The 23539-nt window shown below is 38.2% G+C and overlaps 2 protein-coding genes across 2 annotated transcripts in view; both read right to left on the bottom strand.

Annotated features, from left to right (window-relative positions):
* The window catches only part of LOC101719867 (putative ATP-dependent RNA helicase DDX60), a 109298-nt gene extending 105463 nt beyond the window's left edge, over positions 1 to 3835 (bottom strand). The window contains 2 exon segments of the mRNA XM_087216998.1: positions 3587 to 3650; positions 3814 to 3835. Coding sequence (XP_087073124.1) covers positions 3587 to 3650; positions 3814 to 3817 — 68 coding nt within the window. The 5' untranslated portion in view covers positions 3818 to 3835.
* A 13435-nt stretch (positions 3836 to 17270) lies between these two features.
* Anxa10 (annexin A10) overlaps positions 17271 to 23539 on the bottom strand; it is a 73354-nt gene continuing 67085 nt past the window's right edge. Inside the window, exons 11-12 of the mRNA XM_004874611.3 lie at positions 21605 to 21727; positions 17271 to 19843 (exon numbers count right to left, since the gene is read on the bottom strand). Coding sequence (XP_004874668.1) covers positions 19775 to 19843; positions 21605 to 21727 — 192 coding nt within the window. The 3' untranslated portion in view covers positions 17271 to 19774. The remainder of the gene's footprint in view (positions 19844 to 21604; positions 21728 to 23539) is intronic.

Here is a 23539-nt window from a genome sequence, read left to right as displayed (position 1 = left end):
CTCTCCCAGGTCAGAGGAGGTAATCCGTGCAGGTGCCAACAGCCCCCCGAGTAGAAATGAGAAAACACATAAATAAGTCTCAAAACCAGACTTCCAGATCACCTAAAGCAACCCCAAAGGGAAATGAGATGGAACACTCTGATACTCAACCACCTGGACCCACTGAACTGGCAACAAAAGGGGATCTGGAAAAAATGAAATCAGAAATAATTTCTCACATAACAGGGGAAATTGTGCTCCTAGTGCAAGACATGATTAATAAATCTAGAGAGGAGCTCAGGAACATGATGGAATCCCAACATAGGAAACAAATGGAATCCATAAGACAGATGCAAATAGATTTCCAGGACATGAAAAACTCCACTGAAAGTCTGCACAGCAGAATGAGCCAATGTGAGGACAGAATTTCAGATAGAGAAGACAAGATTGCAATTAGTGAGCAGGAAAAGAAAAATTGCTTCAAAATTATAAGGGAACATGAGAAATCAATCCAGCAGCTGCTAGATGATGCAAAGAAGAATAACATAAGACTGATTGGACTCAATGAAGAAACAGGAGAGAGTGCAGATGACATAAAAAATCTCTTCACAAAAATAATGACAGAAAACTTCCCAAGCAGGGGAAAAGAACTTGACATACACATAAGTGAGGCATATAGGACTTCAAATACTGTTGATAAAAAAAAAAATCTACACATAGGCATATAATTATTAAGATTCCAGAAACTCAACAGAAGAACAAAGTTCTCCAAGCAGTCAGAGAAAAGAAACAAATCACATACAAAGGAAAGCCCATCAGAATCACAGCAGACTTCTCAACACAAACCATCAAGGCAAAAAGAGCTTGGAGTGACATATTCCAAGCCCTAAAAGAAAACAGCCTCCAACCCAGATTGATATACCCTGCAAAATTATCTTTCAAAATTAATGGAGAAATAAGATACTTTCATGACAAAGAGCACCTTAGGAACTTCGTGAATATCAAACCAGCACTCCAAAGAATTTTACACAATATCCTAGGAACAGACATTGAGGATCACAACCCCAGGAAGCAAATCAGAATGAACCCATCTGGCATGACAAGAAATTAAATGTAAAGGGGGAGAACCCAACAAAAAGAAAAAGTCATGGCAATGACAAGTCAATACGTTTCAATTATAACCATCAATGTTAATGGTCTCAATTCACCAATCAAAAGAAATAGACTGGCAGAATGGGTCAAGAAGCAAAATCCAATAATATGCTGCATACAAGAAATACACTTAATTCAAAAGGAAACTCATAGACTGAAAGTTAAAGGGTGGAAAACAATACTCCATGTGACAGGACCCTGAAAAAAAGCAAGAGTAGCTATCCTCTTTGCAGATCAAGTAGATTTCAAACCAACACTGATTAAGAGAGACAAAGAAGGACACTACATCCTTGTAAAGGGAAGAATCCAAGAGGAACAGATGACAATCATAAATATCTATGCACCAAACACTAGTGCACCCAACTATATAAAACAAATACTAATGGACATGAAAAGTCATGTATGCACTAATACAATTGTAGTGGGGGACATCAACACCCCACTGTCACAAATAGATAGATCAACTAGACAAAAAATAAGTAATGAAATACTAGAACTCAATCGAACTCTTCAACAAATGAACTTAACAGATGTTTACAGAGTCTTCCACCCCACAAAATCAGAATACACATTCTTCTCAACTTGCCAAAGATTAAAACAAGACCTATATCTCTCGCCATGCATTAAAATAAAATCAAAATGGATTAAAGATCTAAATATTAATATAGAAACTCTGAACCAGTTGGAACAGAGGTTAGGTAGACTCCTTGAAGACATCGGTGTATGAAAAGATTTTAAGAACAAAACCCCAGTTGCCCTTGAACTAGCACAAGCAATCAATAAGTAGGATCTCTTCTTATTAAAAGGCTTCTGCCCAGCAAGAGAAACCACCAGCAGTGTGAAGAGACAACCCACAATGTGGGAAAAATCTTCACCTGCTCTTCCTCAGACAAAGGTCTACTATCTCAAAACTATAAAGAACTTAAAAAGATCAGACCTCCCAAATTTAAAGACCCAATCCAAAAATGAGCATCTAAAATGAACAGACATTTCTCACACAAAGAAGTAGAAATAGCAAATAAATACAATAGCAAATAAATATTTGAATAAATACATGAAAAAATGTTCAACATCACTGGTCATTCGAGAGATGCAAATGAAAACAACACTGAGATTCCATTCCACTCCAGAAAGAATGGCTGCTATCATGAAATCAACCAATAACAAATGCTGACGGGGCTGTGGGGAAAGAGGAACCCTGCTCCACTGCTGGTAGGAGTGTAGACTGGTGCAAGCACTGTGGAAATCAGTATGGAGATACCTCAAAGAACTAGGACTGGAAGTCCCATTTGACCCCACTATTCCACTGCTGGGGGTCTTCCCCAAAGAATTAAAATAATCATACCACAGTGATATATGTGCACCCATGTTCATAGCAGCACAGTTTGTAATAGCTAAAACTTGGAAACAGCCCAAATGCCCATCAACTGGAGACTGCACAAAGAAAATGTGGGTTTTTTTAATAAAATGGAGTACTACTCAGCCATAAAAAATGAGAAATTAGAGACATTTATAGCTAAGTGGATGCACATTGAGGCGATACCTTTAAGTGAAATAAATAGGACACACATGTATAAATACCGAATAGTTTCTCTGGTGTGAGAAACTGCAAGTGTAAATAAGGACTAAAATGTATAATAGGTAATGTGAAATATGAAGAAAAGGGGTAAAGGGGAAGGAAGTGGGAGGGCTAGGGGAAAGGATAGAAGGGAATGGGATTAATATGAGAAAATGGAAAAATAGGAACAAAATCTTTGTAAATAGGGAGGACGGGAGGGGTTGAAGGGAGGGCTGGGCAAGGGTGAAAAATAAGAACCAAGAGAGACTATGTAAAGGTACAAATTTCCAGTGATGAATGTCATTATACTGTATACTTAAAATGTACCAATGTTTAGAATGAATAGTCGATAATGCAAAATAGCAAGAAAAGCTCCAAAGGGGTAGGGGTAGTGGGAGGGGCAGGGGAAAGAAAAAATGATGAGAAATGGAAAAAATGGAAATAAAGTCTTTGTAAATAGGGAAGGGTGGAGGGGGTGAAGGGAGGCCTAGGAATGGGGAAAAAATAAGAACCAAGATGCATTGTGTAAAGGTACAATTCCCAATGAGAAATGTAATTGTGTTGTATACCTACAACGTACCAATAAAAGAATTTAATAAAGAAAAATAGAGAGTTAAAATGTATCATTTCAACAAAATAATGTCCAAAAAAGCAGTAGCATTGTTCTTATCATTTCAGCATTATCATGAATAACTGAATTTGCTGAGTGTACATAATTATGTATATAGATAGATAGAGTGTGTATATTATACATGTATCATGTATGTATATATGTTCACACTGATATTGATATGGATAGATGAGTATAAGGTCATATATATATATATATATATACATATATATATATACAAGGAAATATATTGTCTCCAAGATTTTTATTATTACAAATATACTCACTCAGCATTTGGCAATTTGTTCAAAATAAACAATGACATTTCCTCTAAAAACTTTGTGTGTTCTTCTAAAAAAGGAAAAAATAGATTATTTTTCATCTACTGTTTTTAAATGAACTCAAGTTTATTTATTATTTGCAAAATACGACAAAATAATATAATTATTTTCATTCCATTAAGCCTACACATATTACATTTTATAATTCCTTAAGTACTTAAATTGAAAATTACCCATTCTTGAGGCTATTTCTGCCTCCAGTTGGAACTGGAAATTATCACATACAGCAGATATCCTTTACTCTGGTCACTCTAAATGGCAGTTGGTAATGAAAATGGCAAATCTGCAAAGATAGAGCAAAAATAAGAAATTATGTACTGAATGACTACAGGTGTGAAGAAAATCTTAGGCACTGGGAATACAAGAACAAACATAGTCAACATGCACTTGATTCTCAAGGGGCTGCAAGTCTATCACAAAAGAAATTTGCTAATCATGTAATCATATAAACAATGGGAAATTGCAAACAAAAAATTCAAAGGGGTCAGAGGAAGCTTTTGTAAAGACACACATGGGGATGAATTCCAAAGGCCCGAACAAGAATTAGACAAAAGTGAGGACAGCAGTATTCCCAGCAAAGGGAACATCAGAATGCCCCATGTACAAGCCCTGTGGCATGAGGAATGCGGATGGAACTAGGGTCTTAAAAGAAGCCAACAGAGCTGGAATAGAGAAAGTGAGAGAAAGGGTGAGGGGCTCTAGAGAGAAATACTAGAGCATGAAGAGCCTTTGAGGGCAGCTTACAGAAGGTTCTCTCCATCCTACAATTAAAAAGTGCTGATTTTAAGCAGGTGATGCTCTGATGGCTATGAATTTAGAAGACTTAGAGTACTGCAAATAGAATGGGAGCAAAGTTTTGGTCAATAGAGTAGAGAAAAAACTACTGTTCGGATGGGTAATGATGGTACAACTTTGATGCAACTGTAATTTCATGGGTGTTTGAGCCAACAAAACTGGAGAGATGTGGGTTTCTTTGAAGTACATTAGAAAGGAGAATTTGAGATAATTTGGTAATGGATCAGATATGGTTAAAGAAGAGAGGAGAAGGGGACTGTCAAAAATGACTCATAGGATTATCTCTCCTGCAACACGATGGATGACTAAACCACTCCAGGGCTGGGGACCATAGAATGTGACTCAAGTGAGACCAAGATGATGAGATCGTTTGTGGACAACCGAAACGTGGCTTGCTTTTCAAGACTTCCTGCTGGTCATGTTGTAGAAGTAGTTAAATACATAGTTCTAAATGTCAAACATAAGTATGAGTTAGATTTGAATATAGGAGTCATCTGAGTGATAGTAATAAAGAGTGCACTGGTACAGATGAGCTTCCTTGGACAGAAAGAGAGAGCATCATGGAAAAAGAGAAAGGCACAAAATTCAATTTTTAGTATTAGTAATGTTTAATAAATGGCACCAGAGAGAAGAAAGAGTCTGCAAAAAACACAAAAAGAACTAAAGAGGCAGAAGGCAGTGCTCTTGAGTATTTTGTAATGCAAACCGATGTTGAGACATTTGGCATACAATCTGTTAGGGCTGTTAAACATGAAATAGGATGGATAGATGATAGATAGATAGATAGATAGATAGATAGATAGATAATTTTATTTTATAACATTAAATAACATTAACATATAATGGTGATGCACACTTCAATATTCAAATGATAAGGAAAGAAAGTGTATGACTGTAAAAATAAGTACATTTGAAGAAAGAAATGTGGTCTGGAAGATTAGGAAACAATGGAGATAGGAGTGTAAGAATCTTTTGCAAAGATTTATACAGCGTCCGCTCTTAACCAAGTGTATTTGCTGCAATATGGGCAAAGAAGTATGAAGCATCATCCTCACACCCAGTGCAGGTTTAAAGAGGATGAAATCCAACATTGCAATATAATATGCTGATTTGTTTCAGTAGCAATGGCATAGGAAGCCAGCATGGAATGGGGAATTCTTCAATTGAATTGGAGGGATCACAGTCCTGTATTCTGAAGTTTTGAGGAGAAGTTGGAAAGATGATGAAGAATTATGGAATAACGTTGGAGAATACAAGAGATTTAGAGGATGGCATTCTGGGTAGCAAAAACAGCAGCATTTAATTTGCAGAGATGTAGAAGTACAGAAGCAATGTGACATTCTGCAGTCATTCTACATAGGAAAAGAGTGACTGACAAGAGAGGAGGGTTGCAAGGCAAGGATGGATCAGATTTTAAAGGGTCCTGTGCCCAGGTAAGGAGTTGTCCTGAAAACCCACACATTTCAAGCAATTCTCGACTTCATTAATCGCACAGTAGCTGGACTATCTTCTTTCAGTTCTGCAAACTGACCTAGTTTTAGCAGGAAAGAGAAATTAGTGAGAACTGAGCAAGCAAGGGAAAATTAATCTCATCTAAGTTAGGGAGAAAAAAAGAGCTTCAGAAAGGATAGTGTCTGAAGCTACAAGAGGAAATAAGTTCATTCATAGTTTGCCAGACATTCATAGCACCCTTAACATTATCATGAAACTACTAAAATTAACCAAATGCCTAATTACTTCATTTATTAAGTAGCTCACTGCAAACAAATTACCAAGTATTAATATCCTAACAACTCAGAAATTGTTTGAACAAATAATATGCATAAACTGAAAAAACATGTTTTGAAATTAAGTAACTATAACTAGCAATGAGATTTGGGTGCCCATCAGACATCGCACTATTTTTCAATAATAGCTGCGGTGGAAGAATAAAACCTGCCTTACTTGGACAACTAAGGGATTCCCCAGCCTGCCTGCTCTCCTCTCACATTCCCTACAGAAAGCTTCTCTGCTAAACTCTATCCCAAACACACACACTTTACCCCTTAAGTAGAACTCAGTCATTATCCCTACTTCTCATCTGTCATTTAAAGGAGAGGCAGGGAGAAAAATATAATCAACCTCCCGTACACCTGTCATAATTGCTGAATGAAACACACACACACACACACACACACACACACTGAAACACACACAAATTAGAATCTCCAGCCACCTGAGACCAAAAATCAAAAACAAAAATAAGAAGAAAACATATGAATAACCATAATTCAGGAACAGAACAGATCTTCAAAGAATTCTAATTAGTATTGTCAAAAATATTATCAAACAAAATAATAATAGCTACCTACAGCAAAGAGATAAAAAATGAGAGCACTCTTAAAATTGTAAACATAATTTCAGAAAAATATTAATAAGTAGAATAGTAAATTGAACCCGCTCTAATATCAAGTTTGCAATCAATCTGGGGATGAGAGTCCAAGAGACTTCTTAGAGGGCAGAATTAAAAGATGATAAATCCATGAAAAAATTTCTAAGTCCACCTACTAGCAATGACATGAGTTAAGAGAACTAGGATTTCAAAATCGGTAGGCATAAAATTAATTAAAGACATACAAGGTGTGTTAAGAATACAGTGAATTTTTAACTTTTTATAACTTGTTACAATAAAAGTCATAGTGTCATGGATCCCCTTCAAAATGATTCCTCTGGCTTCAAACACATCCCAGCATTCTTACCACTTTTTAAAAATTTTATTTTGTTTTGTTCTGTTTTATGTTTTTAGTATCTGTTTGCAGCACATGAAACTTATATTTATCTTGGGGAGTAGGTACTTATACATAATGTAGCTTGTTTCTTCTTTGTTAATCCCATTTCCACTCACCTCCCTCCCTCCACCTCTAAATCTCCTTTCTCCATTTTCATTCTTATTCTTAGCTCAAATTTATGACATATAATTGTTTATATTTGTTGAGGTTATTAGGTTCCTGTACATGGCATATTCTGGAAGTTCTTCCTAAACGTCTTTAGTTGCACTGTTGTGGTTGCCTCAATGACCTGGATCAAATCAACACACTTAGCTTTCATGGTTATTTTCATTCTGGGGAAGAGCCAGAAGTCACACAGTGCCATATCAGGTAAGCAAGGTAGAAGAAGACCCGCCGTAATCTTTCTATCAGCCTACCTTTCTGTTGGAGGGCAACTGCCAACAGCATTTACTGTATTTTTTTTTATCACATCTCACAAAGACACTTATGAAGGAGAATTTCTAGACCTGCTTCAGAAAGTAGCAAGAATGATGGGCTAAGTGTATTGAAATGAGAGAGAGTATTTTTTTGAGGGGTATTCGTGGAAATGTGCATTTTACTGTGACTTTAAAAAATTTAATGTTCACTGTGTATTTTGGTCACATCTCATATTTCAGTAATATAATGATAAGACCAGAAATAAAGAAACACATTCTTAGATTCAAAAATTTCTCCAAACACAGAGCAGAAATGACATAAAAGGAAACCACACTTAGGCACACCTGGTAAAACTTAGAGCTCTAAGAATAAAGACAGAAATATAGATCATTGTGAAGAAATGGAAGTACTAGAACGCACATATGAATTCTAGAACATATGTGAAGAGGACAACAGCATGAATACTACTCATAGATTGTGTAGGTTTTAAACCTATTTCTCAGACATAAAACACAATTTTTGTAGACATGTTGTTTACCTTCTCTGTGCCTCAATTTACTATCTATCAAATGAGACAATAATATACTCTCTTGTGGTTATGTTTCCAAGTTAGTAAAATGAATGAACTGATGTATATGAACTGCTTAAAATATTGTCTAGCATATGGTCCAAAGAACTAAAATAAGCAATACTGAAGGATATTTTAAGAAAATAAAATAATATTTTCAACTTTCTAAGGGGAAATTATCTTGAAACTAGATTTCTGCATCCAAACAATTATGCAATTCCTGGAGAAGACAACAACACCTAACTAGACATGAAGCTAGAAATGTCTTCAGTCATATATCTTAAATTATTGTTTTGTTTAAAGAAAGTACAGAAAACGTTTGTGAGGAGATAATAAAATATCACTGAGGCTACTTTTGATTCAGAAAATTAAAGAGAGATATAAGGAAAAATAACAGAATCCAGAGTCTATGATGCTTTGAGGTCAGAAAGTCTATTTCAAATAAGCGTCACTGATGCAGAGCTTTTTTTTTTTTTTTTTTTTTTTTGTCCTAGGGATTGAACTCGGGACCTCAGGTAACATAATAATAATGTAATAACCAAATTGAGAAGCTCAGAAAAGAAATAATAGAATAAACAGAAGAATGCATGTCAAGCTCCTCATCTTTCCCAGCAGGAAGTTCAGAGTATCAACTAAAGATAATGTCAAAAAATAATACGTGGAATCAGAAGTTATCCTGCTTTCCTGATACTTACTGCATCACTGTGCTACCAAAATCCTATATTCGGGAGTTTCAGGAAGTGATGCAACTACTAAACAGTGAAGGAATGATACAGTGCCGCCATTTTGCAACACCTAGTGTGTTACCAGATACTGCTTTGTTCAGGTGACAGAACAGAACCAGAGAAAACAGAGGCAAATGTCTGTCTGCATTGCCAATGTTGTACTGCAGCCCACCGATCAAAAGAAATTAAAACTGAATTTGATCAAAACTATAGCAGTAATGGCTAATTTATAAGACATTGTAGAGATCAAAGAATATTAAATGACCCCACAAGAACTAGGCAAATCTCTATAGGACACACAGACTCATTTTAAAGAAATTAAAAGAAACTTGAAAGCCTATCATCTAATCATGGTATTGCGGTTAGAAAGGTACTTGGAATCTGATTCAAGCAATCTTTAAAACATCAGAAATGAAGAAGGAAGGAGAGGCGAACGGAAGGAGGAAGTGAGAAGAAGAGAAATCAGGGAAGACAATGGGAGGTGTCCATGCCTCTGAGGGGAAGAGCTGACCCATGGAGTGAGGGGATTCTAACGTGGTCTCCACCACTCCACGCCCTTGGTGTGCAGGCCTTCTCATCGCTTCTGGTTGAGAACTGCAGATTCGTGACTTGAATGGGACAGCCTCTCTGGGACTCGGTTACAGTGTGTCAGACACGTCATGGCGACAGGGGCCTCTGGAGGCACAGCCATCTCGTGAGGCAGCCAAGGGCAGGGACCCGAGTGGGATCTAGAGGCCAAGAGTCACCCTCAGCCAACAGGTAGCAAGAGAACAGGGAGCCTGTGTCCTCTGGCTGCAAGGACCTGACTTGTTCTAAAAACCCGAATGAGCACCAGGGCTGGGAGGAGAGGGCCACCCCTGAGACACCTTGAGTGCAGCCAGGAGAGGTGCTGAGCAAGAAGACTCAGGGCGCCTGGGCAGGGTCTTCTGCTCCACAGAATTTTAAAAGAATAAATGTGCATTGCTTAGGCCACTAAATGTGTGATAATTTTTGGTTATGCACAACAGAAAATTAACACCTGCCCCCAGTGCGTGAGTATATTCTTGTAACTCTTAGGAGAGTAAGACTTGTCTGAAGCCACTGAAATGTGTGAGTGCCTAGGATCCCGCTGGAGACCTTATTAAAATCTGGTCTCTGGATTCTGCAAGTGGGAGGCGTCCTACTGTGCTGAATTTCGCGACAGCAGCACTCACTGCGGTCAGCGTCCGAGTGTAAGGGCAGTGCTCGGATCTCAGGGCCCTTGTTCCTCAACAGCCCGGGGTCCTTTTGCAGAGGACCCTCCAGCGCCTGAACAACCTGGTCTGTCCCCAAGCTTCCGCGCTCACCACCGCCGTCGCTGCCCCGCCTCTGCCCACCGCCCTCGCACCCAGCCGCCTCGGCCTCCGCAAGTCCCGCGCCCCGCCTGGTCCTTTCCATCTGGACGTGCGAGGAAACCTCGGACCCTCACGGTACAGCTGTGCTCCGGCCCCTCCCTCGCCTGGGCAACCCTAAGCCCTTGGCTGGCCCTGAAGCACCGCCCTCTCCTCCCCCGGACCCAGATCCGAACCTGCTGGGTCCAGAGCGCCGCTGAGCCGCGCGTCCGACCCAGGAAAGGTGGAGGAGCCCGGAGCGGCGCGAGCTCCCGCGTCAATGGAGCCCCGGGGCAGGCGGGCCGGGCGCATCTGGGCATTCCAGCCAGTCTTTTATACCCAGGCAGCGTTTCGGTTTCCTTTCTCCTCCAGGAAACGTTTTCAGTTCCCCTTCATCAGGAACTGGGTAAGAGAACTTTGGAAAAAGTGGCTTTTAGCATTTTTCTCTCCAACAGAGGCAATAATAAAAGGCTTTGGAATTAATTATAGTAAGCCCAGTATTTAAAAATAACCACGGAAGGAACTGAGGCCGAGAAATCTGGGAGCATCTGCATAAGATAAAATGAAAAAGGCAGTGGAAACAGATGAGTTTTAACCCCGTTGAATCTGAAACTCCACCATGAGATTTGGGGTCTTGCTGCTTTCATTTGTACGCAAAATGGGGGGAAAAAAGAGACAATACTTAATACACGAGGACGTAAGTTTCCAGTAGGAGAAGCTTTCTTGTGAGCTCTTTAGAACTTCCAAAAGGAAGGAGGAAAAAGTACTGTATCAGTAAAAAACTTCAACTGAAAAAGCCGCTTGTTTCCTTTTACTTCATTCTTGACGCTTTCACCTGTTGACGTTGGAAAATTAGGTTTCAACACCTTGTCATTTCATTTCATTTCATTTTTTAGTGTCCTAGTGTCCTTATTGGAAAGATACTGGAATTCTAGAAGTGGTGGGCGTGGGATCCCGGGATCATGGGGACCTGGCATTCCAGTCTGCTTCGTCTTTGGGGAAGAGCTGAGCCGCAGGTCCTGTTCCACCTTCCACCAGGTAAACTGTGAACTGCAGCCGTCGTTGATACACTGGAGAGTCATGTTGCTCACCAAGAGGTGGGGTTGTAGATGGAGGACGTTCTTCACATTCGTCTGGCATTTGTTTACTTGTTTATTTGGAAATTTGTGCTGTGTGTGTTACTGATGATACTGAGGCAAAATAAAAGCTGAAATTTAACATATGATCTATTGTAAATTGTCTTATTCTTATGTCCGCCTTCCTTAATATCTCCAATGTGGCAGACTGGATAAGGCCCTTCCCTCCTAACTCCAACAGTGGTCAAAGCCCCATTTTCTTGTGTTAACTTTCACACCAACAGGTGCTTTACAGTTGAGTTATTTAAGGACACTGAGATGGGGGAATGGTCTGTATTACCCATGTGGGCCCACAATAATCACGAGAGCTCTTATAGGCGGGAGGCAGGAGTCACAGAGTCAAAGAGACAACAAGAGAGTAAGTGGCAGGCTGGAGATGGAGGTGGATCCACAGGCCAGAGAATCGGAATCAGGTTTCTGGAAGCTGGCAAGGGCCTGGAGACACACTCTTTTCTAAAGCATCTAAAACCAGCCCAGATGACACCTTGACTGGAGCCCAGCAAAACTGACCTTCAGAACTGTAAGAGAATCAGTTTGTCTTAAGCCACTGTGTTTGTAACAGTTATAGAAGCCATAAAAACCTGTTATACTACTGAAAGCTAACAGAGTAGGAAACAGATGATACATTTTCCAACAGCAAAAATAATGCATTGTGTTACAACAACAGGCGGCATTAATCAAGAAAGCTACTGTGTGCTGCATTTATTATCAAATTAATTCTCACAATTTCATGAGCTGTGTGCTATCACTGTTGCCACTTTATAGATGAGAAAAATGATTAAAGAGTTAATACAACTAGGAAATGGCAACAAAATTCAAAACTTGGTCTAACTCAAAGCTTTATTTGTAATATTCTCTATTACATAATCTCTGATAAAGACTTCAATTTCTATAACTCAAACTCTTTCAGCTAATAGACAAATTATTTCTTTTATTTTCTTTTTTGGCTAAATTGTGTGGTGGTGTCCCTTAATCACCAATACTCTCATTCATGGTTGGAGGGAAGGGATAAAGTGGCACAAACACCTTGGGAAAAGTTTTGGAATTTTTAAAATCAATCTGAACATGTATCTTCTCTGTGATACAGCAATTTCAGTCAGAGATATACACAAGAAAGGAAAGGCAAATGAGAACTTACAGTCACACAGAGACTTGCATTGAATGTGCAAGCCCCTGATGGGTTTTAAGCTGTTGACACTCATGTTTGGAAACATTACTCTAGCTTTAGTTTGTACTCCATAGATTGATAGGAAGATGAGGGGTCCAGAGGAGGCTATGGAAGTCGTCCTGGAGAGAAATGGGATGGCTGGAACAAATATGGTGATATTCAGAATCGGAAAGATGTGGATTTATTGGGAGAATGTTTTCAAGATAAGTTTGGCATGGCTTGGAAGTGGAGGGAGGGGAGAGAGAAGAGAGTTGGGACTTCAAGGCTGACTCCTTGGAGCCAAGCTAGCACAACAGGATGGATGGTGGTGCTGGCGTTAGAACACCTTGAAAAGAGGCCATGGTTCAAGGGTAGAAATGCAAATGGGTGGGCCATCCAGTTACTAAAGATAATTGAGGAAACTGATGTAGATTCAAAGCTGGTGTAGCTGAGGAAGAACTTGTAGAAGCTAGGTTTGGGCTTGGTTCCTTACACACCCTAGTTTTTTATCCTCCTAACATACATATGAAACACCTACATGTTAATCTCATGTCATACTTGTTACAAAATAAGCAAAGAATGTATGGGCATTGCAGGGAAACAAATCAATCAGTATAGTATAATGCACTGAACACTCTGATGGAGTTAGAACAAAAAGCAATGGGAACATGGAGCAGAAATGCTGTAAGTATTCTGGAGACACACGGAAGCAGGTTCTGGACTTTGATTTTCAAAGGAAGAGCTGGGTATGTTGCTGAAGAGCTGCCGAGAAATCTTGGGTGTGGGGAGGAGCTAGGAAATACCATAAAGGAAGAAATTCCTCCTGCTCTGCAATTTCCTCTTACAGAGTCAGGCAGACTCAGCAGTATCCAGATATAAATAGTACATTAAAGATGATGGCAAAAAAAAGAAAACCTAGGGAGAAGACTGGGGTTACACAGGTTCCACATGGCCACCTCCCTCTGTTCTTCTGATGATCCTCTCCATTCACGTCTGTGGCTTCTTGTGACCCTAGGCCAACTAGGACGCAATGAAAAGCCTAGCCTGCTTCTTGGTTTGTCAGCAGGATATGTTACCACAAACCAAATGAACTACTGTTGCAGGGCAAGCCCAAGCAGGGGTAACTATTAGTGATGACAGGAAATCTTCCCGGAGTCAGGGCTCTGGCTGTACTGCTGGTCATCAACCAGATATGTAGGGAGAAACCGGAGGACATAACGATCCACACAGACTCCTGACCAGCAGTAATTAATTTGGCTAGTTCAGCAGAGAACTTGAGGAAGTTAGGTTGAAAAATTGGATACAAAAATATCTGAGGAAGAATGATGTGCATGAACTATAAGAGTGGACACCAAGTGTGCAAATCTTTATGTCTCAAGTCCATGTCCACAAGAGATGATGCACTACTAGAGAGCCTAGACAGCCAGATGGACAGGATGATGTACCCAGTAGATACTGGCTAATCTTGGTCTTCTACCTACTGTAGCTCACACTATAGAGCAAAATTCAGAACACAGTAAATCATGGTGGTAGTGATGGAGGCCATGCAGGAACCCAACAGCATAGACACCATTCCACCAAACCAACTTACTACAGCCATTGCTGTATATCAGACCTATCAGTGGCAGAAGCTTATGCAGTGCTTTAATACAGCAAAGCCTTCTGAAGGACCTGCCAGCCACTTGGTAGAAAATTGATTCCATTAGATTTCTTCCTAAGGAGGGCAGCAATTCATTGTCTTTGAAAACTACATGTTCTGAATATAGGCTTGCTTCCCTGATAAAGACCATGGGAGGTTAATTACTCAAAGTTGCACATTTGCAGAGTCCCTGATGGGATTCCATGTATAAATTACCTAGCTCCTTCTCGTCAGTGAAAGAATCATGGAGTGAATATTCTACAAGGGCTTCTGAAGGGACCTGGTTACTCAATGTGAGCTTTGCTTCATGACGAAGCTGTCATTAACTCTTATCCTCTTTCCTGCTTTCTTCCCTGTCTGCCTGCTAGTGACTCCTGGCCATTGTCAGTTGTCCCAAATGAACTATTTGCACTCAAATCCTCACCTTGGGACCTCTTCTTGGGGAGCTCGCTTTCTTGCTTCACACTAACATGCTGTTTTTTCTTAAGTATTTCAATCAACAACAAGCTCTTTCCCATCTCAGGAAACTAATATTCACCAATGGAGGAAAGAGAATCATTGAGACTGGAAAAGAAAGCAGAGAAGTGATCTTATAATGGGAAGAGTTTTCAAAAAAGATACTGACAAATGCCACTGAGAAATGAAATACAGTTAGAACTCAAAGTTGCCCTAGGACTGGAAAGTGGGAAAGTATTATTTCCAAAGAAAAGGAACTCTCTGTGAAATTGAAGGGACAGAAATTAGAATGCATTTAGGCAGCAGCCATGCAGTCAGCACCTGCAATGTACCAGGCCTTGCACTTTCTGACAGGAATATCAAGGGTGAATGGCAAAAGAGCCTCTGCTGCACTCAGGGAACTTATAGTCCAGTGGAATGATAAGCAAAAATGTAAATACTTAAAAGTTGTGAAAGTGGCATATAAGAATAAGAGGAGCTGGACATGCTGGCACACACCTGTGATGCCAACACACAGAAGCCTGAGGCAGAAAGCTTGCCACAAATTAGAGGCCAATCTGAGCTACACAATGAGTTAATTCAAGGCCAGCTTGGAATATATAGCAAGACTCTGTCTCAACAGACAAACAAATAAACAAGTTATAAAGACTTAGACTGGAGAGTTAAAGAAGATATTTCTAAGGAAATGATATTTCAGCTAAGCCCTGAAGGCGAGAAGAAGCTGGCCATGCAAAGAACATGGAAAGAGTATTTTCAGAAGAAACTACACATTCACAGCATGCAAACAGGAAAAAAGCTTGGTGTGCAGTGACAGAAGTTCACTGTGCCTGGAGCTGTGATGTGAGCTGAGACTGGAGAGGTAGGCCAGGATTGTCTCACCAGGACAGGATCCAGAGGAGAAACTTCATTCTGAGTACAGTTGGAATTTATTGCGTCATGGAGAAGTTGTGATGTGATCCAATTTTTGTTTTCAGAAGATGACACTGGCTGAATGTCTGAGAATGGCTGCATGAAGACTAAGCAGGCAGTAAATGAGAGAAGGAAGAGATGGTAGAACCAATCTACTTTTCCAAGAAATTTGCTCCTGGAGGTAAGCACAGAGGCAGAAAGGTAGCTCAAAAGAAGTAGAAATTCCACGGTGGTCTTTTCAGATGGAGAATAGTGACAGTGCGTCATTGAGCAGTCTTGAGCAGTCTGTGGGAAGACAGACAATCCAGAGAAGAAAGGAGAACAGAAGAGACTTAATCTAAGACAGTGGGGTGAAGGGTACTTCCGCCTTCCTTCTCTCTCAAGATTTCATTGAAATTTTAGAAAAGAGGCTGCATGTTTGTGATTAAGAATGTGTATAATGTGTAACTATGCAGGAAAGTAAAAAGGAGTTTCTGAGCTACAGGTATAAAATGGGTAAAGATTTGTAGAAAAATCAGAAGGATAAAATGATAGCCTTAAATTTCTCAGAGGCAAGAGTGCCAATTCCAAGCTACACTTTTGAAATTTTGGCAGATGTCACTGGCATATAGTGGTAAAGTTCACAAATACCAGATGTCTTAAATCTTACAAGCAGTTCCAATCGTGAAGAATTATCTTGCATCTTGAATAAATTTTGAAGGTTGTATCAGAAATTTATGTAGATAAAAATTGATTTATAATATTTTAAGCCTAGAATTAAATCTTACTTTACTTGTAAATACAAAGTTTATTTACACAATTTTTATAAAATGAAATTTACCTAATTTTGTGTACATGAGATTAATCTTTTTTTTATTTGGAACTTTTAACCTGAGTCATTCACTCTTTCAAGATATTATGGCAGCAGCTGGGCTGAGTGGTGCAGGTCTGTGATCCAGCACTCTTGGAGTCTGAGGCAAGAGCATCATAAGTTTGAGGCCAGCCTGCACAAACTAATAATTCAGCGAGATCCTGTCTCAAAATAAAAACTTTTAAAAAATGGCTTTACAAAGGCCTGAGAATGTAGCTCAGTGCAAGGACTCTGAGTTCAATTCCCAGGACTGCAAAAAGCAAGCAATCAGGAAACAAAGAAACACTACATTGACATTTCAAACTTTACATAAATGTCATAACTTTTTTTGGCAGTACTTGGACTCAACATAGAGCTTTTGCACTGAGCTACATTCCTAATCCTTTTCAACTTTAATTTTTTTCCAGTACCGGGATTGAACTCAGGACCTTGCACTTGCCACGCAGGTGCTGCGCTGTTGACTTTAATTTTGAGGCAGAGTTTAAGTCACTAAACTCCCAGGATGAGCTTGAATGGTTGAGCCTACGGCTTCAGGCTCACAGAGGGCAGGGGTCACAGAGGTGGAGCACTGCGACTGGCTTCAATGTGGTTCATTTGCAGCTGAGTAATTCAGTGACTCTGATACAAGTGGAGTATAACATATGAGTACAACATTATTTCCTCTTGATAAGTCACGCTCAAGATTTTAATATAGATTTTTATATTATAAACTTTTAAAAAATAATCTTTTCTACTGCTTTGTAAATTATAAATCAGGGTATCCTGTTCCAAACTTATAGCTTGTTGGAGAGTTTCTCTAAAATCTTCAACTCCAAACACATACCTGGAAGAGTATAATTTGCTTTCACTCTCACATAGAGGAGACAAGTTTGGAATTTCCAAATCAGCTTTATTAACAATTGCTGTAATTTTTAAGATTTATAATACGAAGGAAAAATAAAAGATCATCAGACATAAAATCATAATCAAACAGAAAATGAAGACAAACAAAGAGAGAAAGTAGACTAAAAAACTCCGGTCTTCTGAGAATAGAAACAATGATTTAGAGGCCAGGAGAGAACTTGAAAAAATTCCAGCTAGTATTCTCATAAAGGACCCAGAAAACACTGAAATCTGTGTAACAAAGTTATGTGCTACTGAAAAAATATTAAAATTATTCTTAAAAATAAACAATGACTGTGGATGCAAAATCAATTGGTTTCCTGAACAATAAACAGAATTCCAATTTGGTAAGCAAAAAGCCCAGAATCTTCCAGAATATAGCAAAATATGGTAATATATAGCAACAAGAGAAACATGAAGATAAATGAAAGATTAATCAAAGTTTGAATCCATTTCATAGGAAATTGAAGAGGAAATAGCTGGAAGACAATGAGTGGTAAAAATAAAAAATATATTATGAGAAAATGCAATTTAAGACTAGTCCAGGGCTAATAAGAATCCCAAGATTAAAAGAGCTCTCCAAACAATAGTGAGTTTAAGAGAGAGAGAGAGAGAGAGAGAGAGAGAGAGAGAGAGAGAGAGAGAGAGATCCATAGCTAAACACATTGTGACAGAATTTCAGTGCTCCAAAGATAAAGAAAAAAATCTAAAATCTACAAAAAAGACATTTTAGCTACAAAGAAGCTATTCCTTTGAAAATGAATGAGGAAGTACAGCTTCCTGAAGCCAGCCTGACTGGGTTGAGTTCCTAGTTCCCCAATTTACTAGTTGTGTGGCCTGGGATAAGTTTCTTGCTCTCTCTTTCCTTGAGTTCTCTCATTCGTAAATTTACCTTTTATTTTACCCAAAAGACTGAAAAGTGATCTCATTGGAAAAGCTAGAATAATATGATTATGCTAGGGGTGTTGTCGAAAGAGAACATGTTAATACGTAGTCTTTCCTTCCCTTCCCTTCCTCCTTACTCTCTCCCTCTCTCCTTTTCCTTTCTCTTTTTCTTTTCTTTTCCTTTCACTCTCTCTTCCTCTCTCTCTCTTCCTCTTTCTTTCTTTCTTTCTTTCTTTTTTCTTTCCTCCCCTCCCTCCCTCCTCCCCTCCCTTCCTCCCTCCCTTTCTTCATGGTGCTAAAGATTGAATCTTCAAACTTCATACCAAGCTCCATCCCCAGCTTTTTGTTTTTAATATTTATGTGAGATAGGCTCTCCCTAATTTGCCGGAACTGGACTCAAAATTGCATCAGCCTCCTAGAATTCTGTCACCATGCCTGTCTCATAACCTGCTTTTTAAATAGTACCTGAGCATTGCTAGAACTGATTAAAGTTGGTTCCTTTAACATCGTGATCAACACTGAATGGAATGCTCCGGCACATGACCAATGTCTTTAATGCTCTTGCAAGTCTACTATAGGGAAGTTTTAGTGATATAGGATACACTTCCTACTATCTGCATCTGATCACAAACTTGAATCTGTACTGAGTATTCCGATGACTACTCAATGTGATTTTTGTTGTCTTTCAAGTTTTAGATTTAATATATAGACAAATGTGAGCTTATTTTTTCAGAGAAAACAATATAAATAATTTAAACAACTGCAATGTAAAAGTAAAGTAACTAACCGATTTGGGAAGTAAAAAGAAAGAAGGATGGTAGGCAAGCAGCTAAGTACACTATTTCTGTCATTCAAAAAAAAAAAATAGAGAGTCTAGAAATAGCATCCAAAGATGATGTTACAGGCTGGATGTCTTTGGCTCAAATTCCTTTGTGAAAGCCTAACCCTTAATGTGAGCAAAGACAAAAATCCATGAACAATGTTTTTTCTGATATCACCTGGGTAAGTGGGCAAGTGCAGATTAAAACATTAGAGATAAACTGCCTGTATCAGTGTGACTGTAAAGACTAAGTCACTCTGCCCTTGCCCCTTCCACCTGGCACCCCTCCTCATGGACTATTTTTACATTGAAGTGCCTTGTACAACTCTCCCTATAGACATATATCCTGGTGCATTTTGTTCTTTTGTATCTTTCCTTCCTTTTACAGGCTGCTTCAGGTGCTCACATTAGCTTTACTGTATTTGTGCAAGCCTCTAGAAAATTCTCCTAAGGGCAGTGTTCACACACTGCATTTTCACTGGTCTCCCAATCAAAGGAAGTCTTTCTTGTGGGATACTCATAGTTTACATTTAAGTAATATCTACTCTGAGACATTTTTCTTATTATTCCATAACACAGAGTTAATTAATTGTTGATTAAATAACAGTTGATAATCCAGGATCATATATTTTCAGTAACAGACTTTTTTGGCTTGAAATGATTTTAAAGGTATAAGAGAAAATATGATTCTATAGTTCTGTTACAGTACTAATAGCACAAATTTGTCAAAAAGTCTATATTCCGATGTGTCTATAAAAGTAATCCTCCCCACATTTCTTGTCGTGATTTCAGCAGTCTTCCATGTCCCCGGCACAGATGGCAAGCAGAGCTTTCTTGTAATGCCCTGAAGCAAAATTCTGAAAGGAAAAAAACCAGAATGCATTTGAAATGAAGTCTCATAGTATTTCTAAAGAAATAGTTCAATTCTTCTGAGTTGCAGTTTGAAAGACTCATGGACCATTAGCCTTCCTGAATCATTTACTTTTTAATCTATGATTTTCACAGAACTATTCTTATTTAAAGTTACTTAAGAATAATAGCATAGTTATAGTCAATAGTAGGGGACTAATGTAAAGTTGATGGAATTCTAATGTGTATTTATAACCACAATATCTTGGAATAAAATGAAACCTCAAATTTAGAAAGAGATGTCTTGTGAATATAACTATACAGCAATGCAGAGTATGGAGAGCCATTTGACAATGTATCTCAAAAGTTTTAATCATATCTATACTCGTTAATGCAGTAACTCTACTGCAATATATTTTAAAGAAAGTACTAACATTTATTGGTGAGTGTAGATATTTATGCTATAGATATAAAATAATATTATAAATAATAGTGAAGAACTGAAATCAATGTATAATAATGCATGGTAATTTTTGTATTTTACAATTTATACTGTAGGATACCATGAATCAATAAAAGTATTCCTTTAAGTTAGCAAAATATCATTGCATTATTCACAAAGAATCGAAAGTCCCTGGTCTAGTTTATTCAGTTTGCTACAACAAACTTCTATAAGCTGAGTAGCTTGTAAATAGATCAGGTATTTAACTTTCACATTTCTGGAGGCTGTGAAGTCTAAAATGAAGGTGTCAGCAGATTTGAAGTCTGCATCTCATGGGCTGCCTTTCTCTCTCTGTAACCTTTCCTGCGAATGGGCACTGAAGGATCCCTTGTGGCTACTTCATAAGGACACTAATCTCTTTCAAGGCCTATATCTTCATGATCTAACCCTCTCCCAAACCCCAACCTTCTGATACCACTATGCTGGGATTAGAATTTAAACATATAAAGTTCGTCAGGGACACAAACATTCTGCCCATAGCAGAACCTATCACAGAATTTTATTACTAATTACCTGTGGTGAAAAATTAGGGCAACTTTTTTTTTATGCTATTTCATAGTTTCTAAATTTTCCCAACCAACAGTTGGTCTGATATCACCATCTTAAAAATCTTTGTAACTTTTTGAGCAAGAACCAAGAATTGTTTTCCACAGAGCACCCCAAATGACATCCATGGTACTATATATTCAGATGTTTTCTGCTAGGTTTTAAAAAAATCCAGGATAGAATTTACAAGTATCAGAATGACGTTGACTTATTTATTTCTGAATCATTGTTTCTTTACTCTCCAAAAGTTAAAGCGATAAGAATGTGTAGCATTTTACATTACTAGAAACATTAAATTCCTCCATGTTACCAGTTGGTGATATTTGATGTATCTTGCCTTCCGTAACAAATTTGAGAGCAGAGCTGAACTGATGCAAGAATCCTCTCCACATCTAATGTGACCATGCTGGAAAATTCATTTTTCTCAATCCTGATTATACATCCATATTTTGATCTTAATGCACAATTACCAGCATTAAATATTTTACATGAATACTCGAATTATCTTGCTTAAAACAGAGAAAACTTTCTGTCCTTGAGGTGAGGGGGTATTGTAAGTTACCGCCTGCTGATGCATTGAAGGCTGTCGGAAGTAATAGATCATTCTTGTCACAATACCTAAATTTTGGATTCTAAAACAAAGTTACTTTGAGGAAAGCTTTTATCACAGTTCAGAAAGGATAAGGTGTAGGTCAAAGTAAATCACACACGGGAACCTTACTTTGATATCATGAAATAGGGATTTTCCGTATCTCTCTTTGTATCTTTTCCTTATGGTCCGCAGATCTATTTCACTTCTGGCAATTAGAATCCTGATTACAGTTTTATTGTGGAAACCAAAGTCCTAAAAGACTCAGAAAAGGGAGGAAAATGAGAAAGCCATGTCTTAAATCAGCCTGTTCAGTTGCATTCATCTCTTTTTCCGGTCAGCTTTCTTCAACACGCCTGGAACTCCCGCCCTCACTCTGCCCTGGCTTCTCCCTCTGCCTCACTGTGACTCGCACTGAAACCTTCTCTTCTCCCTTCAATTCCAGGGTCAAGGTCTTGACCTTGACCTTTATTATTTAATCCTGACTCCCTTTTCCAGTTTCGCCAGCTTTCATGCTTTCTCCTTCACACTGCATTAGAAAGTTCACAGACCTGATCATGGGCTCTTTCTAAGTAAACCTGAATTCAGATAAAGAATATGTCTGAGTACGACAACAATTATCTTTTCATTATAGTGTCTGTTCATTATTAAAAATTATAGAAAGTGCTTAAAATATTTATGAGCAAAATTTAAATATCAAAATTACAAAATCAATGTTTATGTTCTAGCCGCAGAAACTCCATGAAGAGCGGTTGCAAATGTCTTGTCAAATGGAGTAATGGTGCCATCTGCTGGCCAGTGCGCATAATTAATTTGGGATTTGTGAATGAGCGGTAGCTCTACTAACGCATTTCTTTCCCCTTATTTTAAGTGCTTAAAATTAATGCTCTAACCACGTTTCCTATTTTAAGCTGTAGATCACTTGGAGGAAAACGCAGCAAGTTTCTTTTGTTAGGGGTAGTGAAAAAGTTCTTCGGCTAATATTTGACATTCAAGGTCCTCATATCTAAAAAATTTGCTTGCTTTAATACGGAAACCTTCAAACCATTTGTGAACTCACGTTCCTTCCTTTCTCCCTTGCAAAACACACAACAAGAATCCAGTTTTAAGTATTTATTAGGATAAGGAATCCTGAATTTGGGTGTAGTTAGAATCGAGGGAGTTGTGATTATTTTCCTGTGCTCATTCAAAAGTGATTGTAGTGGCTGATCCTTTGGAGAAGGAAACTGCTGAAACCATGTGTTACTTCAAATGAATGAACTTTTATGGAAATCAACCTTTTCTGCTTGGAAATAGAATAAAAGAAAAACAGAGGATTGTGAGCCTTAATCTCCCTCCTCTTTCTGAGGTTACACTAGTTCTTCTTGTGCATAAGTAAAAATCACTCTTTGCACAGGCTCTCAAATAATATATTCTGGATTATTAGAATATTTCCCTGCTTCCTGGTACTTTCAAGAAGGCCACTTGCAAAATTACTTTTTTGGAGATAAAATACTCTGATTATCAAAATTACTGAAATATTGTTTTTAATAATTTTATTTGAATTTTCAAGGCTCTGGCATGTACAATTACCTAGTGAAGATATTTTCTTTTTATAAACATGTTTCATGCACATCATGAATAAAATGTAAAGTATCTGCTGAATATGTGTTTGTTTCTTTTAAAATGATTGCTCGAAAGGATGTGTGATTAAATATCACACTACGCATGAAAAATGTTCTCAGTGAATTACAAAAATAGCTTAGAGTTTATTGTTGTCTATCTCAGTATTTTTTGAAAAATAACACTTTATGTCTAAAATAATCACTGACATTAGTTGTGTTTTTAAACTTTAAAAATGTAGCATGTTTAATTTATTTATTTGTTTTATTTATTTTCTTTTTTGCTGAGTGTAATGTTTCAATATTTTCTGCTTGTTGCCATATGGCTGGTACTTGCGATGTGGGAGCCTTTGGAAATATACAAAAACATTTGTATTTGCCAGTTTCTGTAATTGCTAAGAGGCTCTAAAGGACACAAGGGAGATAGAATCCAAAGAACACTTCTTAGTGCCTAAATTTGAAGAAG

Source organism: Heterocephalus glaber, unplaced genomic scaffold (genome assembly GCF_053883595.1).
Source record: "Heterocephalus glaber isolate CG9 unplaced genomic scaffold, H.glaber_assembly_v1.0 deba00001461, whole genome shotgun sequence".
Classification (NCBI taxonomy): domain Eukaryota; kingdom Metazoa; phylum Chordata; class Mammalia; order Rodentia; family Bathyergidae; genus Heterocephalus; species Heterocephalus glaber.
Note: the sequence above shows the minus strand (reverse complement) of the source record. Positions and strands in the feature narration are given on the sequence as shown.